Source organism: Garra rufa, chromosome 3, assembly GCF_049309525.1.
Source record: "Garra rufa chromosome 3, GarRuf1.0, whole genome shotgun sequence".
NCBI classification, from domain to species: Eukaryota; Metazoa; Chordata; class Actinopteri; order Cypriniformes; family Cyprinidae; genus Garra; species Garra rufa.
The window spans coordinates 36,317,075-36,333,293 of record NC_133363.1 but is presented as its reverse complement, the minus strand read 5'-3'; the positions used below and the strand labels follow the sequence as shown (position 1 = coordinate 36,333,293).

General features: G+C 38.4%; 2 protein-coding genes across 3 annotated transcripts; one reads left to right on the top strand and one right to left on the bottom strand.

Moving 5' to 3' along the window:
• Nucleotides 1–4,428: 4,428 nt before the first annotated feature.
• Nucleotides 4,429–6,618, bottom strand: cebpa (CCAAT enhancer binding protein alpha). The gene has a single exon (XM_073837026.1). The coding sequence runs from the start codon at nucleotides 6,397–6,399 to the stop codon at nucleotides 5,533–5,535; it is 867 nt and encodes a 288-aa protein (XP_073693127.1). The 5' UTR covers nucleotides 6,400–6,618; the 3' UTR covers nucleotides 4,429–5,532.
• A 1,023-nt stretch (nucleotides 6,619–7,641) lies between these two features.
• Nucleotides 7,642–12,829, top strand: cebpg (CCAAT enhancer binding protein gamma). 2 transcript variants are annotated; one of them, XM_073836057.1, is made up of 3 exons: nucleotides 7,642–8,565; nucleotides 9,582–9,821; nucleotides 10,826–12,829. In XM_073836057.1, the coding sequence occupies exons 2-3, from the start codon at nucleotides 9,705–9,707 to the stop codon at nucleotides 11,219–11,221; spliced, it is 513 nt and encodes a 170-aa protein (XP_073692158.1). In that variant the 5' UTR covers nucleotides 7,642–8,565; nucleotides 9,582–9,704; the 3' UTR covers nucleotides 11,222–12,829. The 2 variants fall into 2 exon arrangements, with proteins under 2 accessions (XP_073692158.1, XP_073692159.1); XM_073836058.1 differs by lacking the exon at nucleotides 7,642–8,565 and adding an exon at nucleotides 8,589–9,472.
• Nucleotides 12,830–16,219: the final 3,390 nt, after the last annotated feature.

Genomic DNA, 16,219 nt, shown 5'->3' with positions numbered 1-16,219 from the left:
ATCCACACCATTATTACGTTGATTCTTGGATTCATTCGAGATAATTTATAGCACATGCTTTAGGATTCAGTCTGACGAAATATAAAATATTATTTATAAAAACATATCATTTAAAGTAAACACTAAACTGAGTTTGTTTTACACTTTAAAGTGTTTTGACAGCAATTTCCGATCATGTGACCTGCTAAGACATTTAAGCAAAATGGATGTAATGATTGAGTAATGACTAGAAGGATAAAGATAATTATTCTTGATGGAGATCTCTATAGCTAGGGCCGGATCACGGTCCCACGAGCCCCCTGGTACTCTGCATGCCAAATTGCCTCTTACAGTAATCTTTCCTTGTCCTTAAAATGCCTGTTTTATTTAGTTATGCTCTGTATTGTAAGCCAAACACTCAATGTGACAAAGCTGTTGTACCCAAATGTGCAGAGCAAATTGTTGTACATGCACTAACCACAAAAAAAAACAGTTTCAACCATGCATATAATATAATATAATATAATATAATATAGTCCCTTGTTTGTCCTGAATGGTTAAACTGCCCTTAAACTATTCTTCAGAAAAATGTCTTCAGGTCTCACAGATTCTTTGGTTTTTCAGCATTTTTGTGTATTTGAACCCTTTCCAACAATGACTGTATGATTTTGAGATCCATCCTTTCAAACTGAGTACAACTGAGGGATTCATATGCAACTATAACAGAAGGTTCAAATGCTCACTGATGCTTCAGAAGGACACACAATGCATTAAGACAGGGGTGAAAACTTTTTGAATTTGGAGATCAGAGTAAATGTAATTTATTTTTTCTTCTGGGAAACAAGTATTTTCTGTAGCTTCTGAAGGGCAGTACTAAATTATATATAGGCAAAATAAGAAAAATGTTCTGTTCAAAAGTTTACACCCCTGGCTCTTAATGCATTGTTTTTACTTATGGAGCATCAGTGAGTGCTTGAACCTTCTGTAAGAGTTGCATATGAGTCCCTCAGTTGTCCTCAGTGTGAAAAGATGAATCTCAAAATCATACAGTGATTGTTGAAAAGGGTTCAAATACACAAAAATGCTGAAAAAGCAAAGAATTTGTGGGACCTGAAGGATTTTTCTGAAGAACAGCAGACAGTTTAAGTGTTCAGGAGAAACAAGGGACTCATGCACAACTATCACTAAACAAAAAAACAAAACAAAACACAGCTGTTGATCATTCAGGTAACAACACAGTATTAAGAATCAAGTGTATGTAAACTTTTGAATGGGGTGATTTTTAATCAATTCAGCTGTTGTTTTCTCTTGTGGACTATATGCAAATGTATTTTATGTGAAATATCTTATTCGGGTCAGTGCTAAATAAAAAATAATATGCATTTTGTATGATTCCTCTTATTTTGTAAAAATAATTAACATTTTGCAGATTCTGCAAACTTTTGAACTCAACTGTAATATAATATAATATAGAAATTGGCACTTTAAAAATACAAAGTGGTCAGTTCACACTGTATGCACTTGAGGTCACGCAGACTAATGGAAGTGAGAGAGCGAGAGAGAAAGAGAGAGTGACATAGGTAACAGCTTCAATAAATTGCAGTGAGGTATGGACTGAAAAGAGTTGGTAGAGCTCCTGAACAGGGCAAGAAAACAAGCCAGGCGTAAATGAGACGTGAAACAAAACAGCAAATGAGAGCTTGCTGAAAAATGTTGCTCAATTAACTTAAGAATGCATCGATCCCTGTTTTTCTACAATCAATCTTCATCTTGACAATTCTCGCAGCAAAGAGCTGAAGCATTTATTTATTTCGCAGAGAAAAGACAGAGAGCGGTGGGAGTGGTTAGATCCTGTGTGATTTTTCTGTGCGGTTTAACCTCTTCTTGGTTGTCTTGGCAACTGTCAAGTCCAGGTTCCAGACTTCTAACGACCATCCCTAAGCAAACAAACAGTGATATACTTCCTTCTATTGCACTGGGCTCAGGTTTTTGTGGGGTATATTTATTATTGGGCCCAAAGTGAAATTTCTGGGCCTGCTGGCAGCTGGTGAAAGCACTGGACAGGGAGTTTTAAATCATATTGATACTGAAGGGATTTGTACTATACCAGAAACTCAAACTCAAATGTGAGAAAGTATTAAGCATATCTCATTTGAAGGGGAGATTCGGGAGTGTAGATTCTGGCTTCTGAAGTTTCTCTCAAAGGTCAGGTTAAATTTTTGTCAGACGACAAATAAGAAAAAGTGTATTATCAAATATCTTGGTTAAACACACAGACTTGCGTGCAAGTTTTCGCATACTTCCTACAAATGATAAGATACTGAATAAGCATAGTAGTTGGCTAAATACTAAGCTTTTGGTAAATTAGCTGCAATTTTAGCATTTATCCACATGAGAAAACAATGACAACCGAATGCTGAATGGTTAGACATCAAGTTGGCTGCAGTTTTTATGTGCATGATTTTTTTCTTGATTAACAAAACAAAAAACACACTTATTCTCACTTGGCTCTTGTAATTTACACTTGATATCATCTTAGACATTCTCAAGGTCTTTGACTAGAGGTAAAAACAACACACCCCAGCGAAGGAATTCGCAATATCGAAACACAGTGAACGTGAAACACAGCTGCACGAAAATACACATTAAGCTCACATCAAGTCAAGTTTGGATCAGGTTTGGCTTTTCTCAAACATGTCAAATGTTGGACAGAGAGAAAACAAAAGGGAATCATTGGAGAGTTCTCGCAGCTACAGGAAATAAGATGGCAAAGGAAGCATCCAGGTTTAGTGTGATGCTTTAATGTATTCCATTCAGGGAGGAGAGAGGCCATGTACTCACCCTATGGACATTATTCCCACACATTCCCTGAACTGGCTTCTGTAGCGCACCATATGTTAAAGTTTTTTATCCAGTAATGAGATTTCATAGATTAAATATACAATATATGGATTTTGATATGACTATTTAGAGTAAAAATGTAAGCACTCAGAGGTACATTTAAAATTAAATGCAAAGGAGGTCCTGCTGCAATGTACTATAATAAACTATTCATACCAATAAAAGATGACTATAACTATAACTGTTTTGGCATCCACACCAATAGATGATAATGCTCTGTTTATTATAAGCATAATTATGTAGTCTGCCACTTTAAATTCTAAAGCTCTTTAAAATGATCATTCAACAGCTGGAAAAATAAAAAACGATATTTTATCTCTGTGTCATTATCCATATAGCTGTGGTGTGAATTTCCTGTTATTACCTTAAAGTTTTACCTGAATTAACTTATAGTTATCATCTGCAGTGTTAACCGACCTTAAGAAAAAATCATATCCAATTAAAGTTAAACTTGTTACTCAGATTCCAGTCTTGTCGCACTGTTTTCATAAGGTTTTGTGAATCTCAGAAACATTAGCACAGTATCAGGACTTTCCCCATCAAAGTTTCATCCAATTCAGAATGAATATTATTAGGCAGATTTAAAGGGTGTTGACTTGTTTTTGGCGACAACATGGTGTACTGGAAGTATACAGGAACTTCTCTCTGAATTATGACAGAAGCAGTTTAAGACAAAGCAGATTATTCACAGGTGAAGCTGAATGAGGAAAAAGAGTTGGCAGCAAATATGAGAGACTGAAAGAGTTGGCCTGACAGCTGTGCTTGAACCTGGCTGGGGCAGATTCCTTGTGTGCCATCATTCTATCTACAACAGAGGTTTGGAAAGGGGGCTGATTTATTGATTCAATCATTCCAGAGCTGATAATGTAAAAACATGTCAATTGACAACAATGGAGTGAAACACGTTTCCACAGGTCAGAGGGACTCTCTCTCTCTTTTCTTCCTCTCTCTCCCCTGAAAAGTGTACTCAAGAGAAATGAAGCTATCAGCAGCACTCCACACTATCTCATTTAAGGATAAATTGATCAATTCAGGGCTGAGGGCAGAGACATTAATCAATGAGAGTGCTACTCACAAGTCCTTATCAGTGACTTTTACTGACATTGTGTTTAATGTGAACACTATTGAAGATTACTGTAAATATTTGGCACTGTAAATTACTGTTGAGGGAATGTTAACCATGACGCTCAAAAAAAAAACATGGAGCTGAATGGATCCTTCTGGAAACGCCTTCCTGTATTTACGTAATAAGTTAACATTTAACCTATAAACATGTTTCTTTTTACTAGTTTTATTCCAGTTAGTTCTGGTTTCCAGTTTTACTCACACGCTCGTTCAAAGATGCACAGATGTGTATGTGTGCATGTTGAACTCAAACGACTTTTGAGCGCCACCTATCGGTGTCGAACGAATCATACTTGTCAAACAGAGTAACTCAAGAAACCACACGACTGTGATGGAATCCTTCTAGACAAGAACGCGACAGATTACTGCAAAATATATACACATATAAACAGATTAAGTAATGAGAAGGCATCGGACCAGACATAAGTAAGACAATGTTTTAATTCATAATTTTTGGCATATATATATTTATATTTATATATATATATATATAATGTTCATTTTAAAACTGAAACATATTAAACATTCGTATAACATCTGCAATATGCCGTTTGTAAAAAAGTGCTTCCTTTTCCTTGCTGTATATTTCTGTCCAAAGGTTCAGTCAGTGATGACGATGAAGACAGGAAAACTCAAAAGGCACTGAAAGCGGTCTCTGCTCGAGTGTTGTTGTACAAAAAAGAAAAAAAAAAGTTCACATGAAATGCACACGCTTACAGAGCAAGACAGGACTTCACTGCAAAACCAGTGAGAAAGCACACGGTGATCGCCCACCGCAATTATTCTCATGACAGCAACAGACATTGCATAGAGATATGCACCCTTTCACATTTTTATCAATCATATTGCATAAATACAAAGCGTTTACTCTAAAAGCGTATACTGACAGGCGTTTTACAGATCAGTACCCAAATCATGGAAAATGTTCACAATGCAATGCGCTTCATCATGTCGAGTTCGGACGACATAGTGCATACAGTCTGTCTTATGAATGACAAATTGCCTACCACAGTAAAAACCAATTCCAGTCATATGCTTTGGCATTCGTCTATTGCCGTCCATGAAACAACCCCACCCACCCCCTGCAAAAAGTTTAAATCAACAATATCATACAGTGAATGTTATGCAGCAACAGGTGTGGTGGGAATACAGCCTGCCATGGCAGGAAAGTTTTTTTTCTGTCGCTAAAAGTGTAGTTCAGGTTCGTATGTAACCCAAGGGAGCAAGGAGGAGTACGAAAGCTGGTAACTTAACATAAAAAGTAGATTGACAGGGTGAAATCATGCCCATCAGCTGCACTGATATGCTTCGCGTAGCTAACACACATTCTTAACAGAACTACACACACCTACAAGCTTTTAGTCCAAATGTGTGAAGAGATGAGCTTATCGTTTGTTTTTGTACAAAAGGCACACATGTATACCGCAGCTGCCTGGCTCCTATAGAAACACTTTCAGAATGTGTCAGCGTTTATCCAGCAGACGTAAAAATCACGCAAAAGTTACTTCAAAAGTCCAGCTCGCTTCGTTAGGCGCAGTTCCCCATGGCTTTGACAAACGAGCCGTCGGGGAGCTGCCTAAAGATGCCCCGTAACGTCTCCAGTTCTCGCGTGAGGTGTTCTACCCTCTTGCGAAGTCTTTCGTTATCCGACGACAATTCGATCACTTTTTGTTGCGTCTCCACATTGCGCATTTTCGCCTTGTCCCGGCTCTTGCGCACGGCTATGTTGTTGCGCTCTCTCCTCAGCCGATACTCGTTGCTGTTCTTGTCGACGTGTTTCTTGGACTTCCCTCGATCGCCCATCTTCATGGAGCCCCCGGGCAGGTGGCTGTGCTGGTGATGAGGACTGGGTACTGGCGTCGGGGGAGGCGTGGGATGACCCGGCTGGAGGTGCATGGTGGTTTGCGCGCAGTGCGCGATCTGGTGCTGAAGGTACGACAGATGCGACGGGTGGTGCTGAGAATGGTGGTATGTGGGTGGCATCGAGTGGCCGAGCTCATCTTCCTCCCGGGGCTCTTGTTTGATGGCCACGGGTCGCATTCGTGCCTGGCTGTCATAGATGGGCTCCAGTTTGGAGGAATCCATGTAGCCGTTCAGGCAGCCGTACATCTGCGGGGGCCCCGGTGTGCCATTGGCGCCGTGGGGGTATTCGTAGTCTCCGCTCGCCAGCTTGAGTTTTTCTTGCTTGGAGCTATTGTGGAATAAGTCAGCCAGGAACTCGTCGTTGAAGGCAGAAGGGTCAATGTAGGCGCTGATGTCGATGGAGTTCTCGTTCTCGCAGATCTCGCTCAGGTCTCCAGCGGTGTCTTTGTAGGTATAGGCGTTTTGCTGACTCTGTACAAGGCTGGTCATCAGTGGCCGTGGGGCGACCTCGTAGAGGTTTGCTTGCTCCATGGAGTATCTAAAACCCGCCAGACATGGCGAAGAGCTCCGGGAATCCAGCTTGTTCGCAGTACCGGAGAAAGCCGCGCTGGCTCCAAAGTTTTCGGGACCGGCGAGCGCGCAGCCTGTAGTGGCTGTGTACTGGCAATAAAATGGATTTGCGTTTAAAGGCTGAAACACCACACGAGATCTCCTTTAAAATGACACTTACACCCTCAGTGTGTGAGCTTCACATCTGTCAAGTACTTTTCTGAGTGCACTTATATACTCATTGGAGTTTGGAGGGCGGGTGTGCTCTGGGTCCTAATGCTTCTCTGCATGATCTTTGCGCGAAAGCGCAGCGCACGCACTGATATCGACCTGGTCTTTATAAATGTAATTATAATTGATTTATAGGTTAAATCGTATGCAATCGTTTCATATAATTAATCACAAGTAATCAAAATAGAATGTTTACTTTTTAATGAAATAATTCTAACATTTTATCATAAAATATTTGAACACTTCATACGAATTGTTCGTTAGGTTTTGAGATTTAATAGGTCTAATATTGCAGCAGCCTTTGGAGGTGGGAATTGAAATGCATGTTTAAAATGCATAGGGGAAAAATTCGTAAAGAGAGGTGGAGGTGAGCGCAGACTAAACTGGCATGAGACCAATTGCAAAGGCAAAACGGGTACGGACATTATGTTTCGGATGATATATGAATTAAATACTAAATACTAACGTGGAAAAGTCTTTACATAACTAGTATCAAATTTTAGTTTGTGGCATAAAAGACAAAAAACGAAAGAGTGAACAAAAAAGAAAACATTGTCGCTGTTGCCTTAAAACTCAGTCACCTGCATTAAAACGCACCATGGAGCCTAATATGCCACATTAAAATTGTTTTGATTAATGAATAAGTTGAGTCAAGTGATTGGGCTCCACATTGAATCCCACGAAAAAGAAATAAAACACCCGCCACTTAAGTGTTTTTTTGTGTGTGTGCATCCAATGTAGATTTATTTTATTTTTGTGTATTTTATTTGCTGTGTTTATTCTTTTGTTTCCCTTTGGCCGCTGCTGCATTGTACCATCCATTATTTTCCGAGCGCTTGGTTGAATTTTTGTGCACAACAATGAATACGACTACTCTGCCAAAACAAACAGTGCAGCACACGTCTCACCTAGTGCGAGAGAAGCTGGAGAGCACACAGCAATCTTGAGGATTGCATGCGCTTAAGTTGGAGAGCGCGTATCGGCGCTAATCAGTGAGTGCGCAGTCTGGGAGCTCCCTCTATTGTCACAGCGAGAGCTTGGCACGTACCACAACTGAAAGAATGAGACGAGAGGCCAAAAGACATATAGCCAGCAACAGATAAGTTATGCATTACGTTTTTCTGTTTTGGTCCACCCTATTTTACAATATTAGAATAAGAAATTACCATATAGAGCCATGTGGTAGTCTATGTCTTGCATACCAAAGAAAATTAATCCTCTCATCAGGTCCAAAATGTTTGGTAAATTCTAAATAATATTACATTAAAGATTATAAGGTAAAAAAAAAATAAAAAAATAAAATGGAACTGAAAGATTTTGGAGGGCAAAGTAATTTAGGAGACTTTGTGCACATTTTGTGCTCTATTAGCCTATAAGCAAGTCGTTCACATAATCATATTTTTAAGCTCGATATGTTTCATTTCTTGGTGGTAGACTGATACTCACAATAAATTCCAGACGTCTAACGTGCTAGAATTGTCCCAGACTAGATGTCCTGTGGCTAAAAGTGCAAAATGTAATTATAACGAGAGTATTAGCAACAGTAACACCTATTACTAACACGTGTTAATACCTGCAATTTATATAACACAAAATGAGAGGTATATTGTTACCTTGTTTAGTATTCTGGACTGATCTCATGTTTTATTGTACGAAAACGCTCTAACCGACAAGTGCATTCTGAATGGTTTAGTGACATGTCAATCAAACAGTGAATTTCGTCATTTCTCCCAACCCTCTGATTTGATTGGCTGCGAGAGCAGATTTCCCTACATGGTCACAAGATTTCGCAATACTCCCAAGCGCCGCTTTACCAAACAATAACACCTCAACCTGTGCTTATTTTTTCGTGAACAAAGAGGACATTATTCTTTATTAAGTCGAGTGGATAGCTTATAAGCCTCGAACGTTGTCAAGGTAAGTGGTCTGGGTATATTGTAAGCTAGCTATACAGACTGTCGAATTTATTTTTGTCAATTGAACGGTGGCTCGCTAACTGAGAGGATCCGTGCCGCTCACTCGATTGCAAAATACCTTCAACTCCCGGATCTGAGGCCAGCGGGGGCTTCGTAACCCATGATTAAACACGATCGCGATCGACGGTGTCTCGTTATCCTTTCTTTACGTAACTTTTTATGTAGAAAGCAGCCTGTATGCGCTTTCGGTTCATTGTTAGATGCCTTACGTCATGGTTAGGAATGTGGCAGCTAATTAGCCAACCTGCTAACCTGCAGTAGATCCCAGTGGTTACAGACGCATGTAGACCCAAAGAAACACTTCTGTCAGTATTATGAGTGTTTTAAAAGGCTACGCGATAGATTACAACACTGGTTTACTAGATTTGCTGCCATTTTGAATATAGACATACTGTTGTTGAAAGCAAGTAAGCGGTATTCCCCTTCATTCCCACAGTTCCGTGTATGATGTAACCAGCCTGATGTGACTCAAAACATCATACATAACACCGCCCGGCTTTAAAATAATCGCCGATAAACTTTAAATTGCTTTACAGTAGCTTCACTATTCTGATGTTTGTTTAAAATGTTAACTTTAGCTCGACATAGTTCTGCATGACTACGGAGTTTCCCCTCTCCCGTGTACAAAGAAGCGGGTGGGAGCGAAAGCGATGATGCAACCCCGGGCAACATTTGAGCTCTCGCTCATAGGAGAGAAAGAAAATTTGCCACATATGCACATTGACATGGCAGCACGGTCGGATTACAACAACATAATGCTAACGGATGAGCACAAGCGGTTGCCCCGACTTTTAGGTGTTGCAGCATTTTGCTGAAATAATGCGTTTCTGCGCGGTGCATCTGTTCAGGTGGGAATTGTGTGCCATCAAATTATGCAGAAAGTGTGATGGAGTATGATGCTGATGTGTGCAGAGTACTTTGCCTAACTTCTTTCTCTCCATCCTGTCTCGTTTTTAGGCACACGGCTGCATTTTGGGACATTCAGCTTCTCATAATACCAGCTAACACCAACTCCAGCTCTGCTAAGCCCGACAACCTAGGTCGGAGAGGGAGAGAGAAACACAGTGGAAGTGGATCCAAATGAGCAAGCAGTTGCAACAGAAGATAACCAGCACAGATCAGAACGGCGTTAGTGTTATACAGAATCAGTCACATAATAGTGCACTGAACCCCGCAGGAACTGCAGGACTACAGCAGGTACACACATCAACAACTTAACCTACTTAGCCATGTATTTATTAATATTAATATTCATGTCTCTGTAAAAGCATTGCACTGTCATTTTGCAGTGCTTAAACCAACGTATGTATACATAAAGTGCATTCGACCATCGGGTTTCTCATGGTCTTAAAGGAATAGTTCACTTCCAAAACAAAAAAAAAATTACAGATAATATACTCACCCCCTTGTAATCCAAGATGTTCATGTCTTTCTTTCTGCAGTCGTAAAGAATTTCCTTAATTCAGTTGTAAAAACATTTCAGGAATTTTCTTTATATAGTGGACTTCTATGGTGCCCGCAAGTTTGAACTTCCAAAACAGTTTAAATGCAGCTTCAAAGGGCTCTAAACGATCCCAGCCAAGGAAAAGGGTCGTATCTAGCGAGAATTAGAAAATAACCAATCTTTTTTTTTTAACCACAAATGCTTGTTTTGTCTAACTCTAGCCCATCTCATGTTCTCCTCCAACTTCAAAATCGCCCTACATCGCTGCAGAAGTACCGGCAAAGTGTTTTGTACCGACAAAGTGAACGTGCAAAAAAAGATCAATCGCCCTTTACAAAAAAGGTAAAACAGCGATATAGGGCGATTTTGAAGTTGGAGGAGAAAAGAAGATGGGAGTTTTTTCGACATACTGTCTTAAATCGGATCGCACAGAGTATACATGCACATCGCAGAGTTAGACAAGATGAGCATTTGTGGTTAAAAAGTGTATAAATAATTTAAGAAAATCACAGATTGTTTCATTAGATAAGACCCCTATTCCTCGGCTGGGATCGCTTAGAGCCCTTCAAAGCTGCATTGAAACTGCATTTTTAACCTTTAATCCATTGAGCACCATTGAAGTCCACTATATGGAGATAAATCCTGGAAGGTGAGTAATTATCAGAAAATTGGTATTTTGGAAGTAATCATTTAAGGAATAAGATACAAAGAAGATTTGCAACCCAATAGTTGCATGATATTATATTAATTCTGACAGGTTCCTCAATTAGTTCCAGTGAGTCCCGGAGGTGGGGGTAAGGCCACACCACCCAGCAAAATGAAGAAGTCCCTTATGGATAAAAACAGCGATGAGTACCGCCAAAGGAGAGAACGCAACAACCTGGCCGTAAAGAAGAGCCGCATGCGCAGCAAGCAGAAGGCACAGGACACCCAGCAGCGCGTCAACGAGCTGAAGGAGGAGAACGAGAGACTGGAGGCCAAAATCAAATTGCTTAGCAAAGAACTGAGTGTGCTCAAAGACCTGTTTCTAGAGCATGCTCACAACCTTGCAGACAACGTGCAGCCCCCTGCTTCTGGTGGAGGCCCTGGAGACCTCTGTAACAATAATAACAACAACAACAACAACAACAACAATGGCAACAGCAGCCAGTGAGGGCCTGATGTTGGTTTGCAGTGTGCTATGCTGTGGGCTGTGTGGAGGCTCTCTAGGCAAATCATTTTACTTAATCGTATTATGCTTTTCTTTTTCCTCTCGTTCCTGGAATGTGTACTGTCCACAGTGTTTAACTTGTGTGTCTTCAGTTTGTACACTCAGATTCGGATTCTTTTTCACTCATATTACATCTCATGCAGAATGTTATGATCACCATAGCAACCACAGAAAATCCAACCCACGCTTTGATTTGATGTGCATGAGATAACTTTAATAACCTCCTTCCATTTGTGGAGCAGCATGTTTCAGTGTCTTGAAACTTTGCAATGTCTATGAAAGCTTTTCAATAGACAATCTGGCCAAAGCAGGTCACACAGTAAATATAATAATAGTAAATGTGCTCCATCAATCCACTCTAATGGCTGAAGAAAGGATTCAGAAATTCAACTAAAAGACAGTACCGCATTAGTTAAAATTATTCATTATGACTCATAATTAGGGCTACTAAAAATTACATAAGGATGTCTCCAAATGCAAAGAGCACCTATTTTGTATTCCTGCTTTTTTGCCTGTCAGCTCGGGTTGATTCAAACTCTTATTTGTTGACCATGTCTTATTATAGCAAAAACACTGTTGTATCTATGGTAACAGACTCAAGACAGACTAAACGTATTGCATCAGACTACAGACAGTGTCTGCATTACCAGTAGTCCCTAAATCCCTACAGCTAGTCCTTCAATTTCACCAAGGGTGGAGAAGAACTGATAGAGTTGAAACTTAGCTTTAGTGTATATGTTAGCGTGTTGGTAGGTACATGAACACAGACGTATTTCATAACAGTAACTCCTCTGTCTTTGTAAATACTGTTAAGGTACCTAGACTGGTGCTGAACATTGAAAGTCATCAATCACCTGACGTGCCCTAAAGTTACACTGAAAAAAAAATCCTTAACCGAAGAAGCTCTTTATCGAGCTATGTGAAGTTTGGGCCATTTTGTTTCCCTGATCAGTCTCCGAGCAGTATGTGTGAATGTACATCTGCAGCAGCAGGTGTTACTTAAAGTTATTGGAGCAGCCACATGACCTTTGCCCTCATTGAGTCTCATAGAGCTAGGTGTTCTTGGAGTCGCTGTAGATAGACTTTTGTACCTCAGGCTATTTGTCATAGCCTCACCAGACAGCCTTTACGATCTATATTCCTGTTGAGGAGGAAATAAAAAGGGGAGGATAAGAAAAGACAAGGCAATCTTGTAAGATGTCTGAAGCATCTTTAATTCTACTGTATATTTTCTATATCTGAAGTTTTAAACATTTAAAATAAGCATGAAAGGCAATGCATGACTAGCACTATTTAAGCAACTAATTCAAAGTTATGCTCTATAGAGGAATAGCGAATCGGCGACTGCGTACCTTTTGTATTGTTGTATCAGGCTGGGCTAAAATAAAGCTATTGTGTAAAAGTTCTTAAAAATGAGACTAAAGTCAATATTTCATGAATATTTGATTGGCATATTTTGCTTAAGTATGAGGGTTGCTGGGCAACTTGCTTTTTTACATAATGTATACTGGGTTTTTGTGCATTGTAAATTAAAATTGAATACAAAATGCATTCCTTGTGTTTGTGCTAACTGTGAAGAGGGGCCCAAAACCTAGACACTCATTTACCAAGTCAGCTGAGGTGCCGGCACAAAATTCTGCTGCAGTAAGAACTACACATAAATCTAGGTAAGGTTTGTTCTAACCGAAGCCAAACTGAACTCAAGTCAAATTTCAGAAGTGCCCTATTCAATCATATTGTGTCTGAAGTCCTCACCACAAATAAACCATTATATAACCACAAATATCGAATCACAAGATCTTGGCATTTGAAATCAAGGCTGGTTCAGAGTTTTTATGTCCTGTGTAGTGCCTCAACAACTGTGCTTAAATCAGCGTGTATTTATTGTTATGCCGAAACTCTTGCACAACCAGTCCACAACGGTAATTCACAAACTCCTGATTTAATTCGTAAACGTAGGCCATAATAACAAGGTACACCATCAGAAAAAAATAAATGTGCCCCAGTGACAATTTCTGTACATTTGTTTTCTGACTGTGTGCCATGGATATGAAACTGATGCTAATACCACTTCTGTAGGACATTCTGTTTCACTATACCACTGCACGTAGAGGTGATAGAACTATTACGCAATGTTGCATAGTGAACTCAGTCAAGCACATGGTAAACTACTATTTAAAGAAAGAGAGAAACTGAACAGAGTTGTCTCAAGCCAAGATTGTTTCCCAATGATTTCTAAGGTGTAAATGGTTGGGATCTGCTTAAGCTTGCAATGCTTTTTGGGAAACAGTCCTGTTCATAGGGCCCTATAAAATATTACATTTTCCCAAATTCTGTTTTATTTTTTTCCCAATTTCATTTTTCACCCAAAATTACTTTTTTTATTTAATTTTTTTCAGTTTTAATGGTCAAATTAAAGATATATTAACAAAATATTTTAAAATATTTAAAAAGCATGTCTAATTAATTTAAATCACTTACACAACTGAACAGCAATTTATTAGAAGATTTTTTTTTTTAATAAAAATTATATTGTATTTTTACCAATTTTTCTCTATTAAATTTCTGGATTTCTTTTTAATGGTTTCATTACTAATTTTATTAAAAAAAAAAAAAAAAAGGTAAAAATCATTTATTATAATTTCCCCCCTCCCCGGAAATATTGTGTTTTGTGTTTAAATTTTTCTGGTAAATGTTTTTTCGGGCAAATATTCCTTAAAAATAAGGTTTTAATAATATTCATAATTTGGCCTACATTAACTAATATATTTGTGTCACAATTTCTTCAAGGTAAAACAAACTTTTATTTTGACAGGTTGCTGTGAAGACCTTTAAATTTCTGTTTGTATATGATATAACATTATTATTATTATTTTTTTTTTTTTCAAAAAGTGACTCAAAGCAGTTTTAGAGAGATGTTTGTGTGTTAATAAAGTGAGGCGGCAGTGGCTGAAAACAGCAAGCTTCAGTAAGTGTAGTAAACAAAACCACATGTCTGCATCATTCATTTACACAGAGACATGCAAAACATGCAGGATTTATATTAAAATAGCATTTTACAACTTAATATTTATTAGTCCATAATGCATTTTGAATTAAGTGTACAGACCTACATTTGATATTCACCTGAAATTTGCAAATTCTGTGACATTTCGAGATATATATCGTCTGCGATATCGTAATTGGATGTGAAATTTCTCATGGAGTATATCCCGAAAAACAAACAAAACATACATACAGACTAGTGCAAGCATACATTAAGGGATGAAGTAGTCGTAAACTAGTGCATTTAGAGTGTATTCTTTCACTGCATTATTTAGTCTATTAAAATGCATTTAAAATGATCAAATAATTCAAGCTATGGGGGCAGAAAATTTATGTATTTTTATCATTTCACATAGTTAATATCGCACGAAGAGTGTTATTTTTTCTACAAAAAACATCCTGATTACAAATGTGATATTGATTTTTAACAACGGTTCAATAAACAAAGTTAACATAGACTTACGTTTTAGACACCATATTTACTGTTTTTGCTTTATCTTACCAACAAATATCATTCCAAACACAGACACAACACTGTGAGCAACATGACCGTCATGAATGAATCAACTATTTAAATGGTTTAGTTCAATCACAATGAATCACTTAACAGTGACTTGCTGTCACCTACTGGTGGTTTTATTTTTACATTTAAAGGATCTTTTCACTTTTAAATTATTTCAAATATCAGTATTTGACGTTCTAAGAAAAGATGAATTTTGTTGAGACTGATTTCATTTGCGTGGTAACAGCCCAAATGTCTTTTTATTGTAAATGACTGGTTAAATGTAAGAATTTAACTCAAAAGATTATTCGCACTTTTAGTAAAAATGGCTTAATAATGGTAAAAATGGACATAAAACGTAAAAATCTATTTAAACGTATTGGAAAAGATTAGTTTCTATCACTGCTGTGAACTTGCTACACAGAATATGAAGAACATCAAAAAATTCAGGAGTCATTTGTCCACAGCAGTCCTTAAGATACCAGAACAATAACACACTGAGCAAAATATCGTCTAATTATTGTTATCGATAAAATCCCAGAAAATATTGAGATATAATTTTTTGTGAATGTCGCAACCCCTAATTCCGTGTTATACGGTAAAGTTAATTTATATGACTGGATTCCGTGGTCCACTTTTTCCACATCAAGGAAATCATAAATAGATAGAAAGCCTTTTTCTAAATAGAGAAGAACCACTGACATTAAAGGCACAGTCATCATTTACTCACATTCATGCTGTTTCAAACCTGTATGATATGCTTCAGCAGAACATTTTAAAGAATGCTGGGACCAAACAACATTGAACCCCATTGACTTTCATTGTGTAGACAAGAAAACTACATTTTCTAAACATCTCTTTTTTTACACAAGGGAAGAAACGTATACAGGTTTGGAATGGCATGGGTATGTAAAGTATACTCTACTCCAGTGGTTCTCAATCCTGGTCCTGGGGGACCCCTGCTTTCTCCCTTATTTAACAAACCTGATTGAAATCATCAGCTCATTAGTTCAGTTTATGGATCTCTCTCCTAATGAGCTGATGATCTCAACAGGTGTGTTAAATAAGGGAGACCTGCAAAATGTGCAGAGCAGGGGTCCCCCAGGACCAGGATTGAGAACCACTGCTCTACTCCACTCTAGTCTGTCTGAATGCAGGAGGAACAGAACGTCATTCATAGCAAAACAGCAACTGATAAAAAGAGAAAAGAAAATGGTGCAAAAAGATTGTATGATGGGTAAGATGTTCTGACTGACAGAGAGAAGGTGTGTCATTCTGTACTTGGACTCTGGACTGCTGTATGTGCGTTCATGTGAGTACATACCCTGTTCAGTGAGATAAGATGTATGACGTGTATTGGAACACTGACACAGTTTCCCAGTATAGAGGAAGGA